The following is an 11,901-nucleotide window of genomic DNA, read 5'->3' as shown; positions in this document are numbered from 1 at the left end:
AGCTATCAGCCATAGCTGTAGCAGAAGGCACTTCCAACTTATGATCACGATGCATGTCATCAGTATTATTATTAAGAAGAATTTCATACCATTTGTAAGAGCTGCTGACGTGATTTTCATGGATGTTTGTCTTTGTTTTGTTTTTAATTGTTGCAGATGGCCATGGGAAGATTTCCATATCCAGTGAGTATATATATTTAATTTCTTATGAGTTCTACAGATGAATCTATTGTTAATTGTGTTGCCAAATTCGTCTTTTTATTTATGAACTTAAAAGAAAAACATAATGTCTGATTGACCCTGTTGACTTTATTTTTCTCCTGCCAATGTATATTAAAAAAAATTCAGGTTTAAAATGTTGATGTAACCCTCCCTGGGGTTAAGGGGTGTGTTCCAAGTTTGAATAAAAAACAAATGAATGAATGAATTATTATTAGTCACTGAAATCAGTTGATACAGTTTGATTTAGTTCATTATTATTGTTATCATTAGTTTATTAAACATCAAACATTGCAGCCAAAAGGCTGAATTGTGTTCAAGTCACAACATAAAAAGACATTCAAACATCAAGGAGTAAAAAACAGCATATATACAATGAGAGATTATAAAAATAGAAATGTAAATCTGTATTTGAAAAGACATAATTGAGTTTTGTGGTATTTGTTTAAAAACTTGCTTTTTATACTTGCAGGTTACCCCAAGAGAAAGCGAGCTATCAGTAAGTACAATAAATGGACATCAAAACAGTCAAGTCTTTTAAAGTCGTGTGTAATCTTTGTCAAGTCTTAACAATCAAGAATATACTCTAGTCCCCTTTCCAAAGTAACTGTTGTTCAACAAACTTTTACATTCTATGTACATTGTTTTAAAACTGTGTTCTTTGTGCAATGTTTTCCTGATCTGGTGGGGACAGTACTGTGATAAGTTTGTCTTTTTTTGCAATTCTGGGTAATTTGCCCTTTCATCTTTTGGGTTTTATTCTGAATGTGCAATTCAATGTGTTCGTCTTTTTATTCAATTAAAGGCAGTGGACACTATTGGTAATTACTCAAAATATTTATCATCATAAAATCTTTCTTGATTACAAGTAATGGGAGAAACAGCTCCCTCTGAATTGAGTTAGTTTCCGAGAAAGAAGTCATTTTCCACGAATTTGATTTCGAGACCTCAAGTTTAGAATTTGAGGTCTCAAAATCAAGCATCTTATTGCACACAACTTCGTGTGACAAGGGTGTTTTTTCTTTCATTATTATCTCGCAAATTCGATGACCGATTGAGCTCAAATTTTCCCAGGTTTGTTATTTTATGCATATGTTGAGATACATTAACTGTGAAGACTAGTCTTTGAAAATTACCAACAGTGTCCACTGTCTTTAAACAGCTACCTGAGCGGAATGTTTTCAACGAAAATGGTATTTTAACTTGTTTATAATGCACTTGTTTACCAATTTTATGTAATTTTGATTTGTACACTTCTGAACTTTTCGTAATTATCGATTAAAAAGTCAGGCCCCAACCGTAAGGTTTTGAAAAACTAAAAACATTTCTGCCGTTGAGAGCGCACGTCAAAGGGCAATGCCGCTGACGTCATCTGGGAGCTTGCTTTGTTATGCCTCCACGCTGCAACAAAGCGGCTTTACAAATTGGAGCTCCCAGAGATGACGTTTTGAGAGTGATGACGTAACAGGGCTTTTCGCAAATCTCTCAGAAAGGGCATTCAAAATTATTGGTTTTTTGTGTATTATTTGTGTATTGGAGACCATAATGCAGAACTTTTTTACTGCAAGTGTCCTAATCAATACTGATGAAATAAACAAACCATCAATAATACAAATATCTTGATTATTTTGCAGGCTATAGATCTGCTGCAGTGCATAGTGCATGAGGTTAGTTTGGTGATCTTGACAAAGGGTGATGTGCTAGAAACCTCTCCCCTTTTGAATGTCGTTTCTCTCATTACATAAATAGTGTTGTCCTTCTGTATTCAATTTTGAATGTTTCTTTATAACCTTTTACCTCTAACCATGGAGCAAAAAAACTAGACTGCTCCATGCTCTTACTGTTGTGTTGATCTTAGCTCTACATGTAGTTGTTATCTATATAATGTAGTGTTTATGTTTTTAGTATTTGTATGTATCTTGTATATTTTTCTGTTAATAACTTTAGTTAATTTCTCACGAGTGTCTAACTCTTTGCTCCTTGTGATTTTGTTCAGTTTTAAGAATCTTTTTTGTGTGTGTGTTTTTAACTGTACTTCTGTATTACATGTTGCTTTTAACTTAAATCTATTTTTATCTTGTTTCAAGCATTTTGAGACCTAGCATAAGGCATTATATAAACACCTTTATATTCCTATTATATCAGCCAATTGTTATATTGACACTTTTTTTTTTAGTTGTATTCAACTTTGGTTTTACCCGTTTTAACATCTATTAAACTGTTAAAGGAACACGTTGCCATGGATCGGACGAGTTGGTCTATTAAAAGCGTTTGAAACCATTTGTTATGAAATGCATATGGTTAGCAAGATGTTTTAAAAGTAGAATATAATGACCAACACAAGTATCACCCGAAATTGCACGGTTTTCCTTTTACGTCGCGAACTATCACGGTCGGCCATTTATGGGAGTCAAAATTTTGACTCCCATAAATGGCCGGCCGTGCTAGTCAACAGGGTAAAAAGAAAACCACGCAATTTCGAGGCATATGTAGATCATTGTATTCTACTTTTACAATATCTTTTATAACATTTTACAACAAACGGTTACAGAACGCTTTTGAAAGACCAACTGTTTGATACACAGTGAACAATCTTCTGCAAGTACACCCAACTTGTATGTTTCAATTTGTATTTTAGAAACCGCCATCATTGCCAAAAGACAGATTTTCTGAAGCATTTGTGGATTTTGTTGCCCAGTGGTGAGTAGTATTCATTTGTTCCTCGGCGTCATAACACATTTTTCAGGGAACATTCTGCAGAATCAGGGAGAGTTGGCATCTCTATCAACAAACAATTGTTGTTGAAATGGAGTTATGTTTTGGAATGCTGATATTGTAGCTTTATTGGAGGGTATAGACGATGTGACCTCTGACGTCACACGAAAACCATAACATGATTCACGCACATACCGCCGGGCAAAACCTTTGTGTTTTGGCAGCCAGCTAGAAAGTGTACGCACTCTTACTATGACTACGCAACTCTTTGCCCGGCGAAACATGACGTATATAGTATTTTGTCAACAGAGGGTGGTTTCAATGTAAACATAGGTCACATCGTCTATACATTTCCCAACTCTGACCTACTTGCAGTGTTTTGTATTATATCAGCTTCTTCACTTTACATGAATTGTTGGTTTCCACAAATGATTTAATGTGTACCTAATTTATGTATTTCACTTTGTTTTACAGCATGCAAAAGATACCTGCTGATAGACCTACTCCTGAGACTTTATTACATCATGCATTCATCAGGACATATGATGATGGCAATAAACAAATCATTGCAGAATGGGTTTGTAGAAGTCTACAAGAAATTAGGCTAACAGGAGTAGCTGGTGGTCAGTCATGAGGAAAGCAGCAACTCATTCAAAACACAGACAATTTACATATCTACAGTGGCAGTGAGCAGAGGGACATACACGTCATCTGGCAGATTAATAAGTCCTGTATCTCAGGTAATTGTGAAGAGGGTCAGTTATAATAGACTAACTATTCACAATACATGTACAGAACAACTGCTACATGGTGACTTGTTGTACACAATTTGCAACCTCAGTAATGGCATATTGCAATATTTGTAGGTTTATGACAATCAAGGTTTTCTTGGCAAGAGTCACACATTTGTTTGTTTAGTGTAATAATAAAACCAGTTTCTTGTTGTATTCATATTAAGTTCCCAATAATTCTTCGTGAACCTTGCCTGTTGAACAGTGTATCAGGTTTGCTGATCATGTTGCTATAATGATTATAGACGGGAATAATGACTGTAAGAGGGGCACTATCTTTACTTCACTTATTACGTAAAGGGATAAATATTTTTGTTATTTTTTATTCCCTTTTAAAGCCATTATACACTTTCGGTACAGAAAGTTCATAGATTTACAAATAATTTACATGGTTTACAGAAGGTAATAGTGAAAGACTTCTCTTGAAATATTATTCCATGAAATGCTTTACTTTTTGAGAAAACATTAAAACAATATAAATTCTCGTTAGCGAGAATTACGGATTTATTTTAAACACCTGTCATGACACGGCGAAACGCGCGAAAACAAGAGTGGGTTTTCCCGTTATTTTCTCCCGACTCCGATGACCGATTGAGCCTAAATTTTCACAAGTTTGTTATTTTATATATAAGTTGTGATACACGAAATGTGGGACTTGGACAACACTGTTTACCGAAAGTGTATAATGGCTTTAAACATGTTTTTTGAACATAGTATACATGTATATGTAAAATAATTCTTTCTTTGCTTCAGTCACCACATTTGGGAGAACTCCTTCCTCACATGCTTTCTAAATTATTTGTGATTTCAAACCTTCACTTTAAGCTCATACATACAGGTAGAGAAATAAATGTAGTGAGAAAGCTTATTCTATGAAGCATATACTGTAGTGACTTGTTTAGTCAAATGGTCTGTCATGTTTCACAACAAATTTATTATCAAATAATGCATTAGCTTATATGAAATGTTGTCAGCGGATGAGGTTAACCTAGAGCATTGATTTAATTGCAGTGCTTGCACCATTTATCTGACTATGAAAAATTCTCATTATTTTCTATGGAGGTACATGAAAATTGTCATTTTCTATAAAACCTGATATTTTTCCAGTGCTCTCTTGAAATGATGTTTACAAATAATGCCCTGAAATATGCACCCTCTTGCAGTCAGTATAAGAGTCTATGTTATCAGGGTTTTGGGGTAAGATGTTCATACAAGAATACCCTATAGATAGAGTAGGTAATAGTAACAGACACATTTGACACTTCAATGAATTGATGGGACTTGTTCAAGTGTTATGTATTCGTATCCATGTTATTCCATGTGATGATTCACCACAAAATGTGAGCCAATTAAGTTCAGACATTAAGAATACACTTCTAGTAAATGCCATATATATGTAAATGTTTATTTAAATTGTACATGTAGGAAAGGCATTTTTGATGCTGCTGAAGTAGATTTTATTTAAATTTGGAATTTTAGAGCATAATATATTTTCCAAACAGATATTTTTGTAAAGGCAAATGAACTTTTTGGTAGGATTTGATCAATTTTTAGGCCATGCAAGAAAATGAAGAGCAAGTTGCATGTAAATGGCACATTACTCTTTCAGTGCCTTAAGTGGTATACTCCGTGTCAACAATACCTTTTTTACACTATGTGGTTTTTACCTCTTTTGAACAAGTTCTTTCTCCAGCATGCGCCTTAATACATCGAGTTGAAAACAAGTTTAGCAACTTGTTGTGCAGTAGCTGAAATGTGTTCATGTATCACCTGATCTGAACTTAGTTCATGTCCTGGTAAATCGTGACAACTGTTTTCACCGATGTGTATGCAGCAGCCGATTCACGAAACGCTAGGATTGATCCTATCTCGAGTTAGGATGAGTAACTCGTCCTAACTTAGGATTAATTCTAAGGTCTGCATGTTACAGTGTAGAGTTGGGACCCGTCTTACGTCCTAAGATTAATCTTAAGTTAGGAAGAGGTTGGTGAAATTGACGGAAGTTCACATATTTTGTTCATATGTTGATATTTAATCAGGTGATACACAAGCATCAACAAGAAGAGAACAATCTGACTTTATAAAGGTTGTTTAAATTTAACTTGAACATCAGTCAGTAAATCTTAGGCATGAAGTTGATCAACTCGGTTAAATAATAATTATTTGTAATTTATTTGCAAGGCAGTTGACTCCCTGTTATATTACAATTACAAAGTTGCATGTTTGACAAGAACATTTAATCAGTGATATTAAAGGCAGTGGACACTATTGGTAATTACTCAAAATAATTTTAAGCATAAAACCTTTCTCGGTGACGAGTAATAGGGAGAGGTTGATGGTATAAAACATTGTGAGAAACGGCTCCCTCTGAAGTGACGTAGTTTTCGAGAAAGAAGTAATTTTCCACGAGTTTGATTTTGAGACCTCAGGTTTAGAACTTGAGGTCTCGAAATCAAGCATCAAAACGCACAAAACTTCGTGTGGCATGGGTGTTTTTTTCTTTCATTATTATCTCTCAAGTTCGAAGACCGATTGAGCTCAAATTTTCACAGGTTTATTTTATGCATATGTTGAGATACACCAACTGTGGAGGCTAGTCTTTGACAATTACCAATAGTGTCCACTGCCTTTAAAGATAATTGTAAAGACTTAAGTTGGTTTTTAATAAGGACTCTTACAACAGATGTCACACCATTACCTCATTATGGGTTGATATCAGATGCATGCATTGAAGTCTTAATATTCATTCAGTATCATGGTTGTTGGTTGCATAAAATTAGATAATGTTTATGTAATAATGTAAAAAAAACTGATGTTTCCACTGTAAAGAAAAGCAGCAATTCTGATTACACGTACTTGTGTTGTGAGTGCATAGTTTGGGTTAAAATGAAAAAGGAGGTTACACAATAACATGTTGTACTCTATGCAAGGAATATATATATTTGGTTTGTGGTAACACCATGTGTGTATCTACTTGCCAGGTAGAGTTGTTCTTAGGGAACTGTCTTGCTTTATTCTACTGCCGTGGAGTAGATAATCGGAGGGTCGGGAGACTTCTCAGTTCTGAAAAGAACTGTCCTGTTTATTAACTATTACCAGGGCGGATGGTATAGAAATTAGACTGGACTACTACTTTAGCTTATAGGATCGTAATTAACTGTACTGCCGCGGAGTCAGTTCTGAAATTGGTCTCAACGTTTCGACTAGCTTGCTCTAGTCATCGTCAGGAGTCTAATTTCTATACCATCCGCCCTGGTAATAGTGAATAAACAGGACAGTTCTTTTCAGAACTGAGAAGTCTCCCGACCCTCCGATTATCTACTCCATGGCAGTAGAATAAAGCAAGACAGTTATCTAAGAACAAACTCTACCTGGCAAGTAGATACACACATGGTGTTACCGCAAACCAAATATATATTGATACCTCACCATGCAATGCCTCAAATCCTATATAAGGAATAACTTGTTCTGCATCATTGTTCTCTACCAACTTTTGCATGTTGGAGTGAGATCAGATTTAGGGTACATTTATTGACTCCCTCTTACATTGACGCCACACATATATGTATTGTACTGACTGGATAGTGGGTCAGGCCTATGCACAAGACCCTGAAGTCATCACCAACTAGTGACATCCATTTTGAAACGCGCAAACATCTTCATTACACACACAGTGGGTGTATAAAAGTGATTTACCTAATTTGCCATTGAGTTATTATTTATGGTTTTAAAGCCCACAATGTTATTTTATTCTTTGTATATGTCTACTTATTTTAAGATTGTGCATCTAAACATAAATGGCGAGTTTCAAAATGGAATCAACCTACTTCAACCATGGGATGTAAACATTTTTTAAAAATGCACAAAATAAACAGCATGAAGTTCAAAACAATCTGATCTTAGTCGGTGTATGGGTAAAAACCAAAATTAATAATCTGATCTTAGAAAGTACAGAATGGTTGCTAAATTACTCGAGGTAATGATGGCATACCATACATGTACACATGTATAAACTTCATAACTAAACTGTGGAATTACGTTATAGGTACATGTTCATTAACAATAAAACATAACCTGTATTTTAAAATAAACACTGAAGTTATTCTGTATTGATTTATTCCAAGTTTTTGTGAAACACCATTGAAGACATCCATTTAAGTTTGAACTCATCATGTACATATACATGTATAAGCTTGGTATGTAGTCTCATTGACTTTGTTCTATGTACACAGCTTCTAGAGGTTGGTGACAACATTCAAATGGAGTCTTCATTTTAATGACATTAGGTCTGGATTTACTTTTATTTAGTCTTCATCAAATACTATTTTCTTCCCTTGAAAAGGTACTATTTTTGATTCAAGTTTACGCTTTTTACTAGCCTCCCACGATGGATGAAGTTGTTCTTTAGCAGTAGGTATCTTCTGAGGTAGTTTGATGTCCGAAGTGGAAGTGGGATGTTTAGCATGTGAAGGTTTATTCCCCCATTCTGATGGATGAATCTGCTTGCTTTGAGGTCTACTCTGTGTATTTTTGTGGAAAGACTTTCCTGGAGCACCTGTTAAACAAAAAACAAAAAAATATGTAACACACATGAATTCTTTATTATTGGCCATAATTTTATTTTTAGTGCAAGGATTATGTCTAAATAGGAGAGCTAATATTTCTGTTTTCGTTAATCATTTGAATGTCTTCGGTTTATAGAATAGCACAACTTACCTGTTCTGACAGCTTGATCTGGAAAATAGTTGATTCCAGGTATCAACTTCTCCACTTGTGTTTGTTGGACAGGATTTGGTTTGTCTACCATTGGAGTTTGCTTGACAGTTCGTGGTTTATTGGTTGAAATGGTTTTCTGGAGAGAGCTTGACTTGGCAATCATTGGGGTCTTGTGTAGCATCACTGGAGGTAAATCTGACTGTTTTTCTAGCGGCCTTCAATGATGCAATGGAAGAAATAATTAATGATAAAAGAGGTTGTTCTAACATCCAGTGTTTTGTAAATACGACGGGAAAAATAACCCTGTAAATAAATCAAGAGCGTCAGTGTTTTCAGAAACAAAATGTATTGTAAGTACCAGAAGATTTTGTGGATTAAGTATTGTAGTTGTATGAATGTTCAATCAGTTACAATATTTACATGAAATTGCATTATGACAGAAGCAGAATAAGTTAAATTCTGAAAAAATCTGAAGACCAATTTATTTTCTTGTGAGAACCTCTGGATGATACTAATTTACAAGTGCGTGTGCAATGTGCACGTATAAGTAAATGACACTTGACTCACCGTTTGTTTTTCTGCTTCAGGTCTTCTTTCTCATTCCCTTGCAATGTATTCAAGCCTATATTTCCTGTTTGAGGTCCCGTTGGTATATTTTTATTTTGTTTACCACCTTCTGGATGAAGAACAGTCTCTGATTGATGATTTTTAGCATTGGATGGATCTATACTATCGTCACTATTTCCATCATTACCATTATGCTCTACATTAAGAAGCTTGTGCACTGTTTCATCGTGTGGTGTTTCGGACAAGAAAGTATTAAAGCCTTCCCATCGATTATCATAACTTGTGTCACTCGCACTCCCTTCATCATCATCTTCATCGGACACTACATCCTCCTCTTCTTCTTCCTTCTCCTCCTTCTTGCTGATCTTCTTAGCTTTCATCATGTGTTCCAGCCTGCCTTCATCATCATCTTCATCGGACACTGCATCCTCCTCCTCTTCCTTCTCCTCCTTTCTGATCTTCTTAGCTTTTATCATTAGTTCCAGCCTGCCTTGATAATCTTCTTCATCCTTCCTTCTTGCATCAGCCTCATCCTCAAAATTCTTCTTGCGAAGGCGTCTATATTTCTTGGTTCCTGTCCGCAGAAGGTCTTTTGTAACCATACCTGATAAGAACAAAGGCATTTCAGTATAATAAATTAATTAAAAACAAGTGTTTCAATTTCAGTCTAAGACCTAGACCATGATCTCAAGAACTAACATAAATGAACATACATACTAACCCTAACCACAATAGATAACCCAACTGAGAAATTCAAAATGATGTACTGTACAGAAAGCATACCTACCTTCAAATTTGACAACTCTTTCTTGGACGAGTCTATGGTGTATCAAACGAGCTATTACTCTCTCCAAAGCAGATGACTTTGGCTGCAACCGAAATGATCAAATGAGTCATGAAATCTAGCCAATCAATGACTATTAAGGTGATATTATTGTATTGTTTAATAATATGCTTTAAACTAATGTTTACATAAGATATCCCTAATTAAGATAAAATTAAGATAAGTGTTAATAAATTCATCAAGCTTTTTTTTCTTCATTCATTGGACATACGTTGTTGAGAACTTCCTGAAGACCTTTCTTGAATGTGACAGCCTTCTTGGTAAATGTATCCAGAGGAACATCTTTAATTGCTTCTACCTCCGCTAGCATTTTTGTTGCTCTTCTTTGGTTCTTTAAAACCTGCTGCTCAGACCCTCTGTAAAACAGTGATCAAGAATTACTGTCAACAACATCATGTCAGGATAAACTCTGAAAGTGAAGATCTTGAAAGTGGTTTAAGTCGTTGTTTAATTTAAAGGTTTAGGATTTCAACAGCACATCTGGTATTACTGAACAAACATGTACAAGCAACTTTGTTTTCACATGATCATTATGTAAGCATTGATCAGGTCATTAACAGTGCATTAACAAACAAACAATAGTATTTTACAACTCATAATTATTAGATAGTCAAACCACAAACCAGCCACCCAATATAAAATTAACTAAACTCTGCTAGTTTCAATATTACAAACAACAATGAAATGCTGTACATAATTATGTAGACATATTGCTTAATTTGTTATACATATATGCTTGTTATTTTTTAATTTATAGACCTTTTATGCATTGACGTCATCCAGCCGCCATCTTTGAGGTCAAAAGGTGACGATACAATCGAAACGCACATAGACTGTCCAATGAACAACCTCCTTTCAACCTCAATGCGGGGGCGCCGTACTGAAATGACGTCATGTGCATAAGGTCTATACTTGTATAATTTCTTACTTTTTGCTTTGAAGTTTCTTAACTTGTCTTGTGAGAGAGTGCACGATGAGAACCTTGACTGTCTTTACTGTCTTCCTCATGTTAACAACCTGTGATTGTATCAAAAAGATATAAACTTCAACAAGTGAAAGTATTTAATCATACATTACTACATGGATACATCCTTGGTTCTTCCTCCGTGATACGTCCAAAAGCTAATCCAAGCTCAACCATTTTTTTCACTGGCCTACAATCTGTTCCAGTTGCGACAATGGTAATCCTCACTGAGTGATAAACTCTAAACGCAAAGTTAAATTATTAATTTCTCATCAAATACGACATTTCAGGCAGAAATATTTCAAGGGATGTGTTCTACACGTAGTCTACTTACTATCATCATAATTAACTAGACCGTGTTTAAAAGTATTATATGTAAATCTGTGATCTTCACGATTTTGTTTTCTTACCAATTCTGTAACGTTCCTTTTAACGTTAAACTTAAAACTGTTAAATTAGGAAGCAGACGTTTACATTTACGTTCGTACTCGGCAGAATCCTTAGTGAGGACGTAATGCCAACAAGGGTGCAGGGTGCTTGATTGTTTTAGTGCAGATCAGACACACAAGTGCTTATAACAGAAAAACAAAACTTATTAAGAAACTGAAGACAAGTCAACTAGCTCAAGACAAGACAACTTGAGCTCAACTAGTGTTAGACAAACTGTCAACAATGATTACCTCGGTATTGAACTGTACTTTGTCCATATTGCACTGCTGCAATGTTCCACGGCTGTCGTGCAGATGATGAGGTAGATAAACTGTAGATCGGAATGTTTCACATTCAGTGCCTTTTCAACTCATGACTATTTCACAATCTGAATTCGGCCTAAGCTTATCTTCGTACACAATTGTATTTGTACATTAAAATACAATATCTTTTTAAATTAGTAGTTTTGTCTGACCTTCTTGTCAAGTTACGTCGCGGAAGTTTTTCTGAAAACAATAATGGATAGACGATGTCAACAATCAAGACAAGAATTTAGAAACATGTGTGTGCGATCTCTCTCTCTGCTGACGAGTAGGGGGTCAGTGACATGTAGGTCAACACATGAGGGCGGTATTCGTTCGCAGGCACGCAGGCAG

General features: G+C 35.2%; 2 protein-coding genes across 3 annotated transcripts in view; one reads left to right on the top strand and one right to left on the bottom strand.

The window, feature by feature from the left end:
* LOC117295531 (dual specificity mitogen-activated protein kinase kinase 5-like) overlaps positions 1–4,088 on the top strand; it is a 32,751-nt gene extending 28,663 nt beyond the window's left edge. The window contains exons 16-20 of one of the 2 annotated variants that reach the window (XM_033778227.1): positions 157–183; positions 692–718; positions 1,854–1,886; positions 2,858–2,919; positions 3,409–4,088. In XM_033778227.1, the coding sequence (XP_033634118.1) occupies positions 157–183; positions 692–718; positions 1,854–1,886; positions 2,858–2,919; positions 3,409–3,568 (309 nt within the window). In that variant the 3' untranslated portion in view covers positions 3,569–4,088. The remainder of the gene's footprint in view (positions 1–156; positions 184–691; positions 719–1,853; positions 1,887–2,857; positions 2,920–3,408) is intronic. The other variant, XM_033778228.1, reaches the window with a different exon arrangement.
* A 3,421-nt stretch (positions 4,089–7,509) lies between these two features.
* Positions 7,510–11,823, bottom strand: LOC117296173 (serum response factor-binding protein 1-like). Its single transcript, XM_033779056.1, has 7 exons — positions 11,497–11,823; positions 10,781–10,869; positions 10,064–10,208; positions 9,796–9,877; positions 9,009–9,612; positions 8,442–8,656; positions 7,510–8,280 (listed from the first exon to the last, which is right to left on the bottom strand). Exons 1-7 carry the CDS (start codon positions 11,521–11,523, stop codon positions 8,030–8,032), a joined length of 1,413 nt encoding a protein of 470 aa, XP_033634947.1. The 5' UTR covers positions 11,524–11,823; the 3' UTR covers positions 7,510–8,029.
* Positions 11,824–11,901: the final 78 nt, after the last annotated feature.

The sequence above is a fragment of the Asterias rubens genome, chromosome 10 (assembly GCF_902459465.1).
Source record: "Asterias rubens chromosome 10, eAstRub1.3, whole genome shotgun sequence".
In the NCBI taxonomy this organism is placed as follows: Eukaryota; Metazoa; Echinodermata; class Asteroidea; order Forcipulatida; family Asteriidae; genus Asterias; species Asterias rubens.
Note: the sequence above shows the minus strand (reverse complement) of the source record. Positions and strands in the feature narration are given on the sequence as shown.